This window comes from Ranitomeya variabilis, chromosome 1, assembly GCF_051348905.1.
Source record: "Ranitomeya variabilis isolate aRanVar5 chromosome 1, aRanVar5.hap1, whole genome shotgun sequence".
NCBI classification, from domain to species: domain Eukaryota; kingdom Metazoa; phylum Chordata; class Amphibia; order Anura; family Dendrobatidae; genus Ranitomeya; species Ranitomeya variabilis.
Genome location: NC_135232.1, coordinates 833,722,893 through 833,740,118, shown reverse-complemented (window position 1 = coordinate 833,740,118; position 17,226 = coordinate 833,722,893). Strand labels below are relative to the sequence as shown.

The 17,226-nt window shown below is 40.3% G+C and overlaps 1 protein-coding gene across 1 annotated transcript in view; it reads right to left on the bottom strand.

Annotated features, from left to right (window-relative positions):
* Window positions 1-1,192: 1,192 nt before the first annotated feature.
* Window positions 1,193-17,226, bottom strand: part of GPAT3 (glycerol-3-phosphate acyltransferase 3) — a 161,974-nt gene continuing 145,940 nt past the window's right edge. The window contains exons 11-12 of the mRNA XM_077275796.1: window positions 7,730-7,809; window positions 1,193-4,715 (exon numbers count right to left, since the gene is read on the bottom strand). Of these exons, the coding sequence (XP_077131911.1) occupies window positions 4,604-4,715; window positions 7,730-7,809 (192 nt within the window). The 3' untranslated portion in view covers window positions 1,193-4,603. The remainder of the gene's footprint in view (window positions 4,716-7,729; window positions 7,810-17,226) is intronic.

Here is a 17,226-nt window from a genome sequence, read left to right as displayed (position 1 = left end):
GCTGTGATTGGTTGCGTCGCCCATGTGACTGCGACGCAACCAATCACAAAGCCGGGACTTCACGTAAGGAAAGAAAAGCGCAAATTTTAAGCAAACAACGCTGCCGGTTCCCTCGGAGAGGTGAGTATAGCAATATTTTTTATTTTAATTCTTTCTTTTACACATTAATATGGTTTCCAGGGCCTGAAGGAGAGTTTCCTCTCCTTCAGACCCTGGGAACCATCAGGAATACCGTCCGATACTTGAGTCCCATTGACTTGTATTGGTATCGGGTATCGGTATCGGATTGGATCCGATACTTTGCCGGTATCGGCCGATACTTTCCGATACCGATACTTTCAAGTATCGGACGGTATCGCTCAACACTACTGATAACATTCACAAATAAGATTACTTTGCAGTTTTGTACGCCGTTTACATCCATGGCTTTTGCTGTAACATGCAACTAAGAAAATACCAGGAAGCTCTGACTAGAACAGCTAAACATTATATAGAGTTAATCAGAATCACTTTAAGTGATGGCAGCTGTGAGCTGACTCCTATTTAATACGAGTATAAATGTGATTGGCAAATTCTGAACAAATTAACAAATAACAAAATTTGCTATTAAATTATTTTTCTTTTCCTCCCTCAAAATGATTTTATTTTGTTTCTCAATGGATTTGTATGGCCATCAGTTTAGTGCACCTTGCCACCTGCTTGTTTTCCCTTCATCTCATGCCCTCCTCTATTTTGATTGACAGCTCTTACTTTATAGAGACAGAGAACGGTGAAAGATGAAAAACCAAGTAGGTGGGAAGATGCACTTATCTGTTTGACCATGCCAAGGGAGCCGGTACTTGGTTTAAACAGTCAATCTGTACAGACAGATTCCCTTCCATCAAAGCAACAGACAATTGTGGGGTAAGTGACATGGGCACAGGAATGCATTAGAAGGATACAGCAGGATACCCATGTTGAGTGGAGACTCAGGTGGCAGGAGGGGGACCACCAGAGGCAAGGCTGGTGAGCACAACACTTCATTGTTTACTTCTAGGATACAGATCTATCCTGATTAAATGATGGCACAAAACCATGTATGTGTGTTTTTATTACGTCAAAACAGTTTTTATCCCTTTTCAATAAACATTGGAGGTTCCTCTTAAATGGTAGCAACAAACTTTAAAACCGTGAGAAATTGATACAAAGTGTGTTTTTTTTTAAGAAAATTGTATCATTTTATTAAACAAAAAACATTATTTGGTGAAGCATTAATATCCTTTTATCTCCATTTTTCACTTATACATGACATACTCCATAAATGCCACAAGTTGAAAGGACAGTGTTAGGATATAGTGTGCTAAATTTTACAGAACAAAAACAATTTACAATATTTCACCTTATACATTTTTTTTTTTAAATGAAGCCTAACATAACTGTGCCATGTTTACTTATTAACTTGTGTTTCAGGAAACAGAATATTGTTTTGTACCAGTTATGTAAGCTAGAGTTTTACATAATACAGTATTCCTAGATATTAGTGTACTATGGTAGCATATACTTAGCAACATTGCAATCTGTGCAATCTGAAAAAAATAGTATTTTTGCATGTACCCTGGTGATTTGAATCTCTGTCAAAGGGAACCTTTCATGTCCCAAAATGTTATTAACCTTCAGATACTGGGTTAATATGCAGGTTAATAGTGTTCTGAAGTCATGCAGCCACACTGGAAGCCAAGTTGCCAGAAGAAAATTTACTTTATTCCTCCTGGCAGCCTCCAGGTATCAGTCGTAGAAGCTCGGCTTCAGTTACCGCTCACTACATAGTGAGTAGAGGCTGTAAGGACGCCCCAGCACTGACTGACAGCCAGCTGTGCACTGATGCCAAGATTAGTGGACTGTCAGTCAGTGTCAAGGCGTGGTTACAGTCGCTGCTCACTATGTACAGAGTGGAGGCCAAAGCTGGGGGCTTCCAGTAGGAAGAGTGTTCATTATCTGATGGCAGAAGGGCTTTCAGTATGGCGGTTGCACAGCTTTAGACTGTGCCATTAACCTGCAGAATAACCAGATATCTGGAGGTTAATAGTGGTTTTTGACATGACAAGTTCCCTTTAAGGTTTTAAATAAATTATGTATTGCCTTATAGTCCATTGTAGATTCTAATAAAAAAAAAAACATTGAGTTAATTGGCTTCCAATGAAGAACTTCAAAATACCCCAGAGATTGGATGGCTTTTTTTTTCTTCAGTTACAAAATGATCATGTAAATCATTAACTAGTACAGTCCATAAACCTCAGTCGTGACCAATTCCACCAACTCACAATTTCACAGGAGTATATAGCATGGCAAAGTATTTGCACCTTGAAACTCTGAAGATCGATACAGAAGCTTAGTAGTTCCCTTCTGTTAGATCAGTGTTTCTTAAAGTAACCCTTAGCGTTTATTCAGATGAATTGGTTTGTGTGCTAGTACACATAGCCAATGTTCTACGTGGACAGATTGTGTGAAAAAATAAAATAAAATGCAGCATCACTAGTTTGGGCTGTTTTCATAGACCAAAATAATGCAATGTAGGAGGCAGCTACGGCATCTGTCCACAATAGACAAGCATATGGAGCCAGTCATATCCACAATTTGTGGATGCAACTCTTCTGGTTTTCCAATATGGACATATGAATTTGGCCTTGAAGGGGTTGCCCACTATTAGCACAGACCCTTCTTGAATACTATATTTAGTTCTCACAATCGCTTCCGCTCATCTAAAGGAAGTGCGGGCAAAGCAACCTATTAGTGACCGCCAACTGGCTGCAATGCGGATGTGAGTCCTGAGAGACACGGCGGCGACATCACTGGAATGGCACCAGTGAAGGAGGGGAGTAGCTCTTCTTTTTATTGTACATGGGGAAATACAGTATTCAATTAAAAGAAATTGAACTCTTGCCAAATGGACTAATTTTTGTGTCTGCATGTTTGTTTTTATTCCTAGGTCTCCCAAGAGCAATAACATTTTTTTTGTTGTTGACCAAGTGATGTTAACGCCCCTCCCTGAGGAAGCCATTAGTGCGAAACGTGTGTTGGGGTCTTCTTTACCCACGTCCAGGAGCAGGTCGGTTTATATATCGTATTGGTTCATTGCCTCTCCCCACTATATCGGGTTTAACTTCCCTCATGTGTGTTTGGCTGCAGGCCTCCAAACTATGCTACTTACTATGTGTATTTGCTTTTGCTACACATTATAATTACCCATTTGATACTTTAGCCGCTGGATTTCTCTGCTAATTCACATATGCAATTATAAGAAGGTGAATTAAAATTAGAGAGATATAGTATTAAATTCTAGTATATGGGAATTGCTTTTTGTATTATGTATCCCTAGTGAGGGATTGATCTATTATAGCTGCTACTGTGAAACCCCTTTGGGATCACACACTTTGCACTATTGGCACTTTATGTATACTTCCATTATCTAGTGTTACACATTGATCCGGCATGATATTTTGAACGTGTAACCTACATGTAGTATTGTATTATCTACTGAGAGATACCAATCTGATATTTTGTTACATGTGTCTTTTCAATACAATATGAAGTGGCTGGTTCAACAGTCCTGCGTATATTTTCACCTATATATTACTACCTGTACATGGTACTAGGTTGTTGTCCTTTTCCTTTTTATTGCGTCCTAAAAATATATAATTGTCATTGTTGTTTGAACATAGTTTTTAGAAAACATATTTCAATAAATTTTCTAATATTTCTTAGTTCTAGTGTCCATTTCTTTTTTGGTTTTTAATATATACAAAAGCATACTTAATTTGTACAATGATTTTTTTTACTTACAACCTTGAAAAAAAAAAATCACACAGAGAACATAGTTCATTACAATTCATTTTAGGTATCTTGCTTTTGGTAACCGTAATTACCTAGTGCACACAAATAAACCAGCATTGAACTGGGATCTATTAAAGCAATCACCAATCATATTCCTGATATCGTAACTGAACCTTACAAGACAATTTTACTAATTAAGTTAGTTGCATTGGCATTGGAACTACAGTGAAAAATTAAAACCTTGATTTCTGTAATATTCCTAGCACTAAAAAAATAAAAAATCAAGGTTTGAGTAAACATTCAAAATAGTCTGAGGGCGTTTGAGTTGTGTTGATGCATTAGAAGAATATTGACACACACCCAATGCACTTCCTGGCTTCCAAGCTCGATTACTCAGTAATGGCATGTCAGATTACTACAAGATGGGTGTACTATTTATTGTTGTCCTTCTGACCATACTCCTATATCACTGGTCTAATTAGTAAAATCATCCTCACAGGTTCCCTTTAACCAAAAGTATCCATTATATCAAAACAGTTTCCTTACAACATTAGCCACTATAATTATCTAAGAAACTCTTCACTCAGTTTCATGGTGTTGAATAGGTACAGCCTTCCTAGATATAGTCCTCTGTCCAAGTAAAAAAAAAGAAAGGAGACCATCTAATGAGAGGACGGAATGAGAGGACGGAAGTCTGGAAAAAGGTGCAAGGCCATCGGGTGAATGGGGGGGGTTGAACGAAAAAAATTGCGTATCCTTTGAAACTACGAAAATTCTTTAGCCGTGGCATTGATCAGATTTCCCTCTGAAATACATAATTTTCTCCTGAAATTATTTTACTGTAGTTCTTCTGCTGCTCTTCCTTGAATGAATCTTTCACTTTGTCTCTTTTCAGGCCACCATCCCTAAAAACATAGTAAAAAGGTAAAAAGATAATGTTTGATGAATTCTGGTTGCAAGAACGATTCATGTAAAACTACATACTTTAGAGTAAAGCCAACAGATCCCACAGATATCAGCTGACCATATAATGCATATGGGGTGCTCCCAACATTCTGCTGACTGATGACGATGGGGGGAGATTAGGAATGAGAAGTTTGAATCCAATAATTTATTCCTGTTTTGTTGCGAGATAAACAGCTGATAGTGGTGTCTGTCAGCACATTTGTCCTCTCTCCCCCCAATTTAAAAACATTTAGCCAACTCAAGCATTATTGTGTATGGTGGAGTCAGGAGGGATAACTTGACCAACATCTATCTAAAGTGTACAGGCACGTGAAAATCCACAGGATAAGAATGGTCTATGATTGATCTGTTCACCATCTTTTTTTCAGACACAAAGGAGAAGATACAAACAAGAGGTTTGTCCTTTTCCTTAACCCATGTTTTCATGATGATTATATTAAAGCTACAGCAGCAAAAACTCTTCTGTGAAATACAGTGTGGGAAATAAGTATTTGATCCCTTGCTGATTTTATCAAGTTTGCCCACTGTCAAAGACATGAAACGTCTAATTTTAAGGGTAGGTTAATTTTAACATTGAGAAACGGAATATCAAAAAATAAAATCCAGAAAAAAAATCACATTGTATAAATTATATAAATGTATTTGCGTTTTGCAGTGAGAAATAAGTATTTGATCCCCTACCAACCATTAAGAGTTCTGGCTCCTACCGACCAGTTAGACGCTTCTAATCAACTTGTTACCTGCATTAAAGACAGCTGTCTTGCATAGTCACCTTTAATTGAGTCTGAACAGGAGTCTTTTATAATCAGTTAGACTAACCTCTTACAACATGGGCAAGACCAAAGAGCTGTATGAGGATGTCAGGGACAAGATCATAGACCTGCACAAAGCTGGAACAGGCTACAAAACCATAAGTAAGATGCTGGGTGAGAAGGAGACAACTGTTGGTGCAATAGTAAGAAAATGGAAGATATACAAAATGACTGTCAATCACCATGCGAAAACCTCACCTCGTGTGGTATCCTTGATCATGAGTAAGGCAAGAGATCAGCCTAAAACTACACGGGGGGGGGGGGGGAACTTATTAGTGATCTGAAGGCAGCTGGGACCACAGTCACCAAGAAAACCATTGCTAACACATTATGCCGTAAAGGTTTAAAATCCTGCAGTGCCCGCAGGATCCCCCTGCTCAAGAAGGCACATGTGCAGGCCTGTCTAATGTTTGCCAATGAACACCTGGATGATTCTGTGAGTGATTGGGAGAAGGTGCTGTGGTCAGATGAGACAAAAATTGAGGTCTTTGGCATTAACTCAACTCGCCGTGTTTGGAAGAAGAGAAATGCTGCCTATGACCCAAAGAACACCACCCCCACTGTCAAGCATGGAGGTGGAAACATTGTGTTTTGGGGGTGTTTCTCTGCTAAGGGCACAGGACTACTTCACCGCATCAATGGGAGAATGGATGGAGCCATGTACCATAAAATCCTGAGTGACAACCTCCTTCCATCAACCAGGACATTAAAAATGGGTCGTGGCTGGGTCTTACAGCAACTCAATGACCCAAAACATACAGCCGAGGCAACAAAGGAGTGGCTCAAAAGAAGCACATTAAGGTCATGGAGTGGCCTAGCCAGTCTCCAGACCTTAATCCTATGGAAAACTTATGGAGGGAGTTGAAGCTCCGAGTTGCCAAGCGACAGCCTCAAAATCTTAATGATTTAGAGATGATCTGCAACGAAGAGTGGACCAAAACTCCTCCTGACATGTGAGCAAACCTCATCATCAACTACAAAAAATGACTTACTGCGCACTTAGTTGGTTTTGCCACCAAATATTAAGTCTTGTTTACCAGAGGGATCAAATACTTATTTCTCACTGCAAAATGCAAATAAATTTATATACTTTAAACTGTGATTTTCTGGATTCTATTTTGATATTCTGTCTCTCAATATTAAAATTAATCTACCCTTACAATTACAGACTGTTCATATCTTTGTCAGTGGGCAAACTCACAAAATTAGCAAGGGATCAAATACATATTTCCCCCACTGTATTATAAAGTCTGTGCACATACACAATAATCTGGTTTGTGGCATATACCAAAATGTAAAAAACAAAAAAATACAGGTGCTTCTCACAAAATCAGAATATCATCAAATAGTAAATCTCAGTTTTTTAATACAAAAAACTCATATTATATAGAGTCATTACAAAAAGAGTGATCTATTTCAAGTGTTTATTTCTGTTAATGTTGATGATTATGGCTTACAGCCAACGAAAACCCAAAAGTCATTATCTCAGTAGATTAGAATAATAATAAAAAAAAAAAAAAACACCTGCAAATGCTTCCTAAGTCCCTTAGTCTGTTTCAGTAGGCACCACAATCATTGGGAAGAATGCTGACTTGACAAATGTCCAGAAGGCTGTCACTCCACAAGGAGAGTAAGCCAGAAAAGGTCATTACTAGTGATGAGCGAATATACTCATTACTCGAGATTTCTCGAGCAAGCTCGGGGGTCCGCTGAGTATTTTTTAGTGCTCGGAGATTTAGTTTTTCCTGCCGCAGCTGAATGATTTACATCTGTTAGCCAGCATAAGTACATGTGGGGGTTGCCTGGTTGCTAGGGAATCCCCACATGTACTTATACTGGATAACAGATGTAAATCATTCAGCTGCGGCAAAAAAAACTTAATCTCCGAGCACTAAAAAATACTCGGAGGACCCCCGAGCATGCTCGAGAAATCTCGAGTAACAAGTATATTCGCTCATCACTAGTCATTACTAAAGAAGCTTTGTTAAATTAACTTTTTGAAATTCAAATTTTGTGAGAAGCACCTGTACATTACAGAAATTGTGATAAATGTGGTTACTGGACTCTTCAAGTGCAATATTAAGCAGAAGTTGATAGGTATTTGAAGGTAAACTTAAAATTAGAAAGAACTGGACACTTACCATGGTAGTTCAATCAGTCCGCCTTGTTTTGCAATGGCAGATTTAACTCTGTTAGCAAACTGAACAGCATCTTCATTCTCCTGAAATCATAAAACCAATGGCCTTAAGACACTGTTCAGAACTGTTCAAGATTTTTAAAGATTTACTCAATGCAAAGAAAGTGATAAAATAATGAAAAATTCCACTTGTAAATTATCTAGTGCTTTGGTGGTTTTGCCAGTACCTGTTAACTGTTCTACAGGGATGACATGCCAACCATTTGCAGATAACCACTGCAGCCAATTAATCTTAAAGGGAACCTGTCACCACGTTTTTGGAAGATGGGATAAAAATAGCGTTAAATAGGGGCAGAGGTGGGCATTACATTAGTGTGTTTGTTATGCGTTTATTACCCACCTAAGTTGCCGAAATACCTTTGCAAAGTCTCCGTTTTCGCCTGTCAATCAGGCTGGTCTGGTCAAAAGGGCGTTGTCTTCCCCCAGATTTTGCGTAGTTTTCCGTTGGTGGCGTAGTGGTGTGCGCATGCCCAAGGTCCCGAATCCTCTGCCAGGGGATTTAAAAGAGCGCGCTGTTCGTTTTCATTGGTGATCGGTGGGCGCGGCCATCTTCCTTTGGCCGCGCGTGCGCAGAAGCGGCGCTCTGCTGGCCGCGGCTTCAGGAAAATGGCCGCCGCGATATCCATCTGCGCACGCGCGGCATCCCGCGGCCATTTTCCTGAAGCCGCGGCCAGCAGAGCGCCGCTTCTGCGCACGCGCGGCCAAAGGAAGATGGCCGCGCCCACCGATCACCAATGAAAACAAACAGCGCGCTCTTTTAAATCCCCTGGCAGAGGATTCAGGACTTTGGGCATGCGCACACCACTACGCCACCAACGGAAAACTACGCAAAATCTGGGAGAAGACAAGACGCCCTTTTGACCAGACCAGCCTGATTGACAGGCGAAAACGGAGACTTTGCAAACGTATTTCGGCAACTTAGGTGGGTAATAAACGCATAACAAACACACTAATGTAATGCCCACCTCTGCCCCTATTTAACGCTATTTTTATCCCATCTTCCAAAAACGTGGTGACAGGTTCCCTTTAAGTCAGAAGTCTTGTGCTTGCATCACTGCAGCAGCCATGGGAGCATGGCTATCACAAGAATAAAGGGTGATTTACCAAGATAGTTTAGATTATTTTGTGGTTTTAATTATCTGCTTTGAGAAAGGTTTTCAAAATCCTGAGCTTTCCATTAACAGCATTTTCAGTTCCTTATTGTTGTTGATTTGTAGCAATACACTTTCACAATGAAAACATTTAAAATAAATAATCATTTGTTTTCAGATACCTATATTTTGTGGGAAAAGCTGTAGTAATTTTATATTATTGATTACTTTTTTAAAAATTATTTTATTTAAAAAAAAACGCGTGGTTATATCCTGAGGAAGAAGTGAGTGTACTTCGAAATGCGTTTATTGAAAGCCACTTTTATATATTTCCTGGCTTTGGATCCTCATTTCCACTCATCAGTAGCACAGAAAACTGCACATTTTTTTCTCCCATCTCCTTGGTATCAGTCAGATGACCTGTGGATCTGCAGCAGCTAGATATTCATGCTCCTTTATTGTTGTGTGGGTATAACTCTACCAGGTTAGCATCACCTATTTATAAAATTTATTCCCAGGTAACAACTTATTTAGCTTTTCTGCTCGCCAGCTACTGTATATTTATACATCTTATTATAGTCTTAGGGTTTTTTTTATTGTTTTTATTTTATATACAAGACATGAATGGAAAATGCCCACCAATAACCAAAGTAAAGCCAGGCACAGACCACTGAGTCAACAATACATGTGTAAGAGTGTCCTGATAGAGCTCTATAAGTTATCATCAAAGTTGTCTAAGCCAAACACACCCCTGTGAAAGTACCAGTTTGTCATGTAAAAAAAATAAATTATATCAACAAGAATCATTTCAGACCTTTCTCCACCTTTAAATGTCACCCATAATTTGTACAAATCCTTAGAGAAACAAACAAAAATCATTTGGAGAGGGAAAATTAATAACAAAAACTAAAATAATGAGCTTGTATAGGAGTTAACATTTTATAATTAGGGGCATGGTTGTGTTCAGAATTAGCCAATCAGAGTTAATCTCATGTTAAATAGTAGTTAGTACAGCTCTACCATCATTTAAGGTGATTCTGATTAACCCCATATAATCCTTAGCTGTTCCAATAGGATTTTCCTGACATTCTCTTAGATGCATTTTACAGCAAAAAACACTGACCATAAACCACTTATAAACTCACAACACAGCTAAAGGATCTCACTGTTGAAAGTTATCATTAGATATAACATAGAACACTGCGAAGAATCATCAAGAAGCAGTTTAAATGAGGCAAAACAGTGACATTACCTGGAACTGGACGTCCCTAAAAAAATGACAAGGAAATGGGTACTGGAAGCTGGCAAGAGGCATATAGCAATATTAAAGGAACTGCAGAGATGTTTGGCAAGGACTGGTTGTGTACCGCTTGTGACGTCAATCTCCCATATTCTTCATATGTCTGGCCTGTGGCAAGGGTGGCAAGACGGCAGCCTTTTCTTACAAACAAAAACAGCCCAGCCAGCCATATTTTGCCAAAACCTACAACAAGTTTGCCAAAAGCATGTGGAAAAACAGGTTATGGTCTGATGAGATCAAGGTTGAACTTTTGGTGCATAACTAAAGGGCAAGTTTGGTGTAAAGCCAACATTGCGCATCACAAACAGAACACCATACCCACAGTGATGCATGAGCAGCATTGTGCTTTGGGGCTGAATTTCAGAACTTGGGCTTTAGCCCCTTCATGACTGTCGAAACACCATTTAACGGCGGCAGTTAAGGGTACTTATTCCTCAGCACCGCATTTTAAAGGCGCTGAGAAATAGGATTATAGTGCCCCCCAGTGTCAGAGAACATGATTCTAGTCGGTTTTTACCGATCCCACCCAGTGTTGCGATCACCATTATTCACGGAATAAGATCGACCGCAAAAACAAGTCTGATTTCCCATTTAATTTCTCTCTCATCTGATATGATCTAGTACATCAGAAAAGAGAGAAATGGGGTCCCCCCAGCCCCCCTGGTACCTCCGGTGTCGCTGGACCCTCCTGTATCCCCTGGTCCTGTCCCCTGGCCGTCGGCATCTTCTTCTGAAAAGAAAATGGCGGGCAAATGCATAGTGCGCCAGCCAAGATCTACCAGCTGGCACCCGTCAACAAAAGGAAGGGTTTCCTATCGGTTTACTTTTATCACTGTGACAGACCCAATCACAGTGATCAAAATAAAAAAATAGTAAATCAACCCCCTTATTTTCACCCCCTTAGTTAGGTAAAAATAATAAAAAACATGTATTTATTTCCATTTTTCCCCCAATCGGGTTAGGGTTGGGGCTAGAGCTAGTTTTGGGGCTAGAGCCAAGGTTGGGGCTAGAGCCAAGGTTGGGGCTAGAGCCAAGGTTGGGGCTAGAGCCAAGGTTGGGGCTAGAGCCAAGGTTGGGGCTAGAGCTAAGGATGGGGCTTGAGCTAGACTTGGGGCTTGAGCTAGGCTTGGGGCTAGAGCTAGGCTTGGGGCTAGAGCTAGGCTTGGGGCTAGAGCTAGGCTTGGAGCTAGAGCTAGGCTTGGGGCTAGAGCTAGGCTTGGGGCTAGAGCTAGGCTTGGGGCTAGGGCTGTATTGGGGTTAGGGTTGTGGTTAGGGATGGGATTAGGGTTGGGATTAGAGGTGTGTTAGGGTTATGGTTAGGGTTATGGTAAGGGTTGAGATTAGGGTAAGGGGTGTGTTGCATTTAGGGTTGGGATTAGGGTTAGGGTTGGGGTTAAGGTAAGGGTTGGAGTTAGAATTGGGGGGTTCCACTGTTTAGGTACATCAGGGGGTCTCCAAAAGCGACATGGCACCCACCATTGTTTCCAGCCAACTTTGCGCTCAAAAAATCATAACTGTTCTCCCTCCCTTCTGGGCATACTCAGGAAAAATTGCACAACAAATTTTGTGGTCCATTTTCATCTGATACCCTTGTGAAAATAAAATTTGGTAATTTTTTTGTGAAAAAAGTAAAATGTTCATTTTTTCTTTCACATTGTTTTAGTTCTCGTGAAGCACCAGAAGGGTTAATAAACTTCTTGAATGTGGTTTTGAGCACCTTGAGGTGTGCAGTTTTTAGAATGTTGTCACTTTTGGGTATTATATGTCATATTGACCCCCCAAACATACTTCAAATGTGAGGTGGTCCCTAAAAAAATTGTTTTCTAAAAATGAGAAATCGCTGGTCAACTTTTAACCCTTATAACGTCCTAACAAAAAAAACAATGTTTCAAAAATTGTGCTGATGTAAAGTGGACATGTGGAAATGTTATTTATTAACTATTTTGTGCAATATGACTCTCTAAGGGCACAAACATTAAAACTCTTATACTTGCAATATTTTAAAAATTTTTGCCAAATTTCCATTTTGCTCATAAACGCAAGTCATATCGAAGAAATTTAACATGAAGTACAAAATGTCACGAAATAATCTGAGAATCAGTGGCATCCGTTGAAGCATTCCAGAGCTATAACCTCAAAGTGACAGAGGTCAGAATTGTAAAAACTGACTTGGTCATCAAGTACTAAATTGGCTCTGTCAATAAGGGGTTAAAGAACAGTTTTTTAGTCCTACAAATACTTGAAAGAGAGGATATCTGTAATATCACAAACAAAAAATCTTTGTGCAAAAATCAGAGACATATCTATATACAGCTCTGGCAAAAATTAAAAGACCAACACATCAAAACCCTGTCATGCCCAGCCCAATCTCCAGACCTGAACCCCATTGAAAATCTCTGGAATGTAATCAAGAGGATGATGGATAGTCACAAGCCATCAAGCAAAGAAGAACTGCTTAAAATTTTGCGCCAGAAGCAGTGTGAAAGACTGGAGAAAAGCATGCCAAGGCGCATGAAAGCTGTGATTAACTCCTTAAGCCCCGAGGGTGGTTTGCACGTTAATGACCGTGCCAATTTTTACAATTCTGACCACTGTCCCTTTATGAGGTTATAACTCTGGAACGCTTCAACGGATCCCGGTGATTCTGACATTGTTTTCTCGAGACATATTGTACTTCATGATAGTGGTAAAATTTCTTTGATATTACCTGTGTTTGTTTGTAAAAAAAAACGGAAATTTGGCAAAAATAATGAAAATTTCGCAATTTTCCAACTTTTAATTTTTATGCAATTAAATCACAGAGATATGTCACACAAAATATTTAATAAGTAACATTTCCCACATGTCTACTTTACATCAGCACAATTTTGGAAACAATTTTTTTTTGTTAGGGAGTTATAGGGGTTAAAATTTGACCAGCAATTTCTCATTTTTACAACATCACATTTGAAGTCATTTTGAGGGGTCTATATGATAGAAAATAACCAAGTGTGACACCATTCTAAAAACTGCACCCCTCAAGGTGCTCAAAACCACATTCAAGAAGTTTATTAACCCTTCTGGTGCTTCACAGGAATTTTTGGAATGTTTAAAAAAAAAAAAATGAACATTTAATTTTTTTTCACACAAAATTTATTTCAGCTCCAATTTGTTTTACTTTACAAAGGGTAACAGGAGAAAATGGACCACAAAAGTTGTTGTACAATTTGTCCTGAGTACCCGGATACCCCATATGTGGGGGTAAACCACTGTTTGGGCGCATGGCAGAGCTTGGAAGGGAAGGAGCGCCATTTGACTTTTCAATGCAAAATTGGCTGGAATTGAGATGGGATGCCATGTTGCTTTTGGAGAGCCACTAATGTGCCTAAACATTGAAACCCCCCACAAGTGACACCATTTTGGAAAGTAGACCCCCTAAGGAACTTATCTAGATGTGTAGTGAGCACTTTAACCCACCAAGTGCTTCACAGAAGTTTATAATGTAGAGCCGTAAAAATAAAAAATAATATTTTTTCACAAAAATGAACTTTTTGCCCCCAATTTTTTATTTTCCCCAAGGTTACCAGAAAAAATTATACCCTGAACGTTGTTCTGCAATTTGTCCTGAGTATGCCGATACCCCATATGTGGGGGTAAACCACCGTTTGGGTGCATGGCAGAGCTCGGAAGGGAAGGAGCACCATTTGGAATACAGACTTAGGCTGGAGTCACACATGGCGTAAGACAATACGCCACGTATTATACGTCCGTACTACGGCCGTAATACGGAGAAATGTTCCCAAAATATTGATCCGTAGTCAGGGTGTGTCAGCGTATTTTGCGCATGGCATCCTCCGTATGTAATCCGTATGGCACCCGTACTGCGAGATTTTCGCGCAGGCTTGCAAAACCGACATCTAATGGATTTACGTGCTCAAATGTTAGGGAAAACATATATACAGTATATATACAGTATATATATATATATATATATATATATATATATATATATATATATATATATATATATATATATATATATATATATATATATATATCATTGAGACACATATATATATATTCTGTATTTAGATTTCATTCAGCGCGATATCTGTGAACAGCCGGTAATTCAATTGCCGGCTTTTCATTTCTCCTGCACAAACCCGACAGGATATGAGACATGGTTTACATACAGTAAACCATCTCATATCCCCTTTTTTTTGCATATTCCACACTACTAATGTTAGTAGTGTGTATGTGCAAAATTTCAGAGCTGTAGCTGCTGAAATAAAGGGTTAAATGGCGGAAAAAATTGGCGTGGGCTCCCGCGCAATTTTCTCCGCCAGAATGGTAAAGCCAGTGACTGAGGGCAGATATTAATAGCCAGGAGAGGGTCCATGGTTATTGGCCCCCCCGTGGCTAAAAACATCTGCCCCCAGCCACCCCAGAAAAGGCACATCTGGAAGATGCGCCTATTCTGGCACTTGGCCACTCTCTTCCCACTCCCTGTAGCGGTGGGATATGGGGTAATGAAGGGTTAATGCCACCTTGCTATTGTAAGGTGACATTAAGCCAGATTAATAATGGAGAGGCGTCAATTATGACGCCAATTTTTTCCGCCATTTAACCCTTTATTTTAGCAGCTACAGTGCACAAATTTTGCACATACACACTACTAACATTAGTAGTGTGGAATATGCAAAAAAAATGGGGATATGAGATGGTTTACTGTATGTAAACCATGTCTCATATCATTTCGGGTTTGTGAAGGAGAAGGAAAAAGCCGGCAATTGAATTACCGACTTTTCAATAACACCGCTGCGTATTTCTCGCAAGTCACACTGCAGGTCCGTGTGGAATCCGTATTTCTCGCCCCCATAGACTTTCATTGGCGTATTATTTGCGCAATACGCTGACAAAGGCAGCATGCTGCGATTTTGTACGGCCGTAGAAAGCCGTATAATACTGAACCGTAATATACGGCTAATAGGAGCAGCCCCATTGAGAAGCATTGTGCCGTATGTAATGCGAGTTTTACGTACGTATTTTTTGCGCTCTTACGTACGTAAAACACGCATGTGTGACCCCGGCCTTAGATGGATTGGTCTGCAGGTGTCACGTTGCATTTGCCGAGCCCCTGATGTACCTAAACAGTAGAAACCCCCCCACAAGTGACCCCGCCTCCCTGAAGGACCCAGGTGCAGCCCCGCAGCCATTTTGGATCTGGGCCTGCAGGGAGAAGGAGGTAAGAGACCCTCCCGAGCAACGCGAACACATCGCGTGTGCCGGGGGTTAATGTGCCGGGGGCGGTCCGTGACAGCTCCTGGCACATAGTGCCAGATGTCAGCTGCGATAGTCAGCTGACACCCGGCCGCGATCGGCCACGCTCCCCCCATGAGCGCGGCTGATCGCACTGGACGTACTATCCCGTCACTGGGAATTAAGTCCCAGGTCACCTTGATGGGATAGTATGTCCAATGGGATTAAGGGGTTCAAAATCATGGCTATTCCACAAAATATTGATTTCTGAGTTAAAACATTAGTATTGTTGTTTCTAAATGATTATGAACTTGTTTTCTTTGCATTATTTGAGGTCTGAAAGCACTGGGTTTATTTGTTTGTTTTTTTAATTTTGACCATTTTTCTTTGTCAGAAAAAAAATACAAAATTTATTGCTTGTAAATTCGGAGATATGATGTCAGAAGTTTATCGAATAAAAGAATTTCCATTTTACTCAAAAATATACTTATAAAGAGAAAAATCAGACAAACTGAACATTTTGCAGTGGTCTCTTAATTTTTGCCAGAGCTGTATTTACAAGTATCACGGATGAAAATTACCAATACAAGTCTATGGGCTTGTGAAGTTCATGGACAGCAAATAGATGATAAACATTACAAAGGATAGAAGATTAGTCATTTATTTAGCCATAAGTGAAAATGAAACACCGATGCTAAAAAATGATAAACTGACAAAACATTGATGAAACTCAGATCCAATTCACTGTTGACAATCCTACCATTTGTGTAGATGTCTGAATGAGGCCTAATGACCTAGAAGTCATGTTGCTATTCACCCATTCTATCCAGTGTCAGTTATTTGCTAAAACTCGGTATTGATCTACCGTATATACTCGAGTATAAGCCGAGACTTTTAGCCCAAAAAAATGGCTTATACTCGAGTCATGGTCGGCGGGGGGGTCAGCGGGTGAGGGGGAGCGACGACGGTCACATACTCACCTGCTCCTGGCGCGGTCCCTGCATGTCCCACGGTCTCCGGCGCCGGCAGCTTCTTCCCCTGTTCAGCGGTCACGTGGTACTGCTCATTAAAGTAATGAATATAGACTCCACTCCCATAGGGGTGGAGCCGCATATTCATTCCTGTAATGAGCGGTACCACGTGACCGCTGAACAGAGGAAGAAGCTGCCAGCGCCGGAGACCATCTGTCCGGGAGAAGCGGTCATTGACCGCGCCGGGAGCAGGTGAGTATTTCATATTCACTTTTCCTCGTTCCACCGCTGCCCCGCCTTCCGCGTCCTCTGCAGTGACTGTTCAGGTCAGAGGGCGCGATCACATATTAGTGTGCGCGCCGCCCTCTGCCTCAACAGTCAGCGCGGAGAGACGGGACGCTGAGGAGCAGCGACGAGAGGCGAGTATGTCATTTTTTTTTTATTGCAGCAGCATTATATGTGGCACATTATTGGGCCATAATGAACTGCATGGAGCATTATATGTGGCACGTTGATATATGGAGCATCTTATGAGGCCATAATGAACTGTATGGAGCATTATATGTGGCACATTGTTATATGGAGCATCTTATGGGGCCATAATGAACTGCATAGAGCATTATATGGAGCTCCTGATTCAATATGGATATTCAAAAACACTTAACCTACTGATGTCTCAATTAATTTTACTTTTATTGGTATCTATTTTTATTTTTGACATTTACCAGTAGCTGCTGCATTTTCCACCCTAGGCTTATACTCAAGGCATTAAGTTTTCCCAGTTTTTTGTCGCAAAATTAGGTGTCTTGGCTTATACTCGGGTCGGCTTATACTCGAGTGT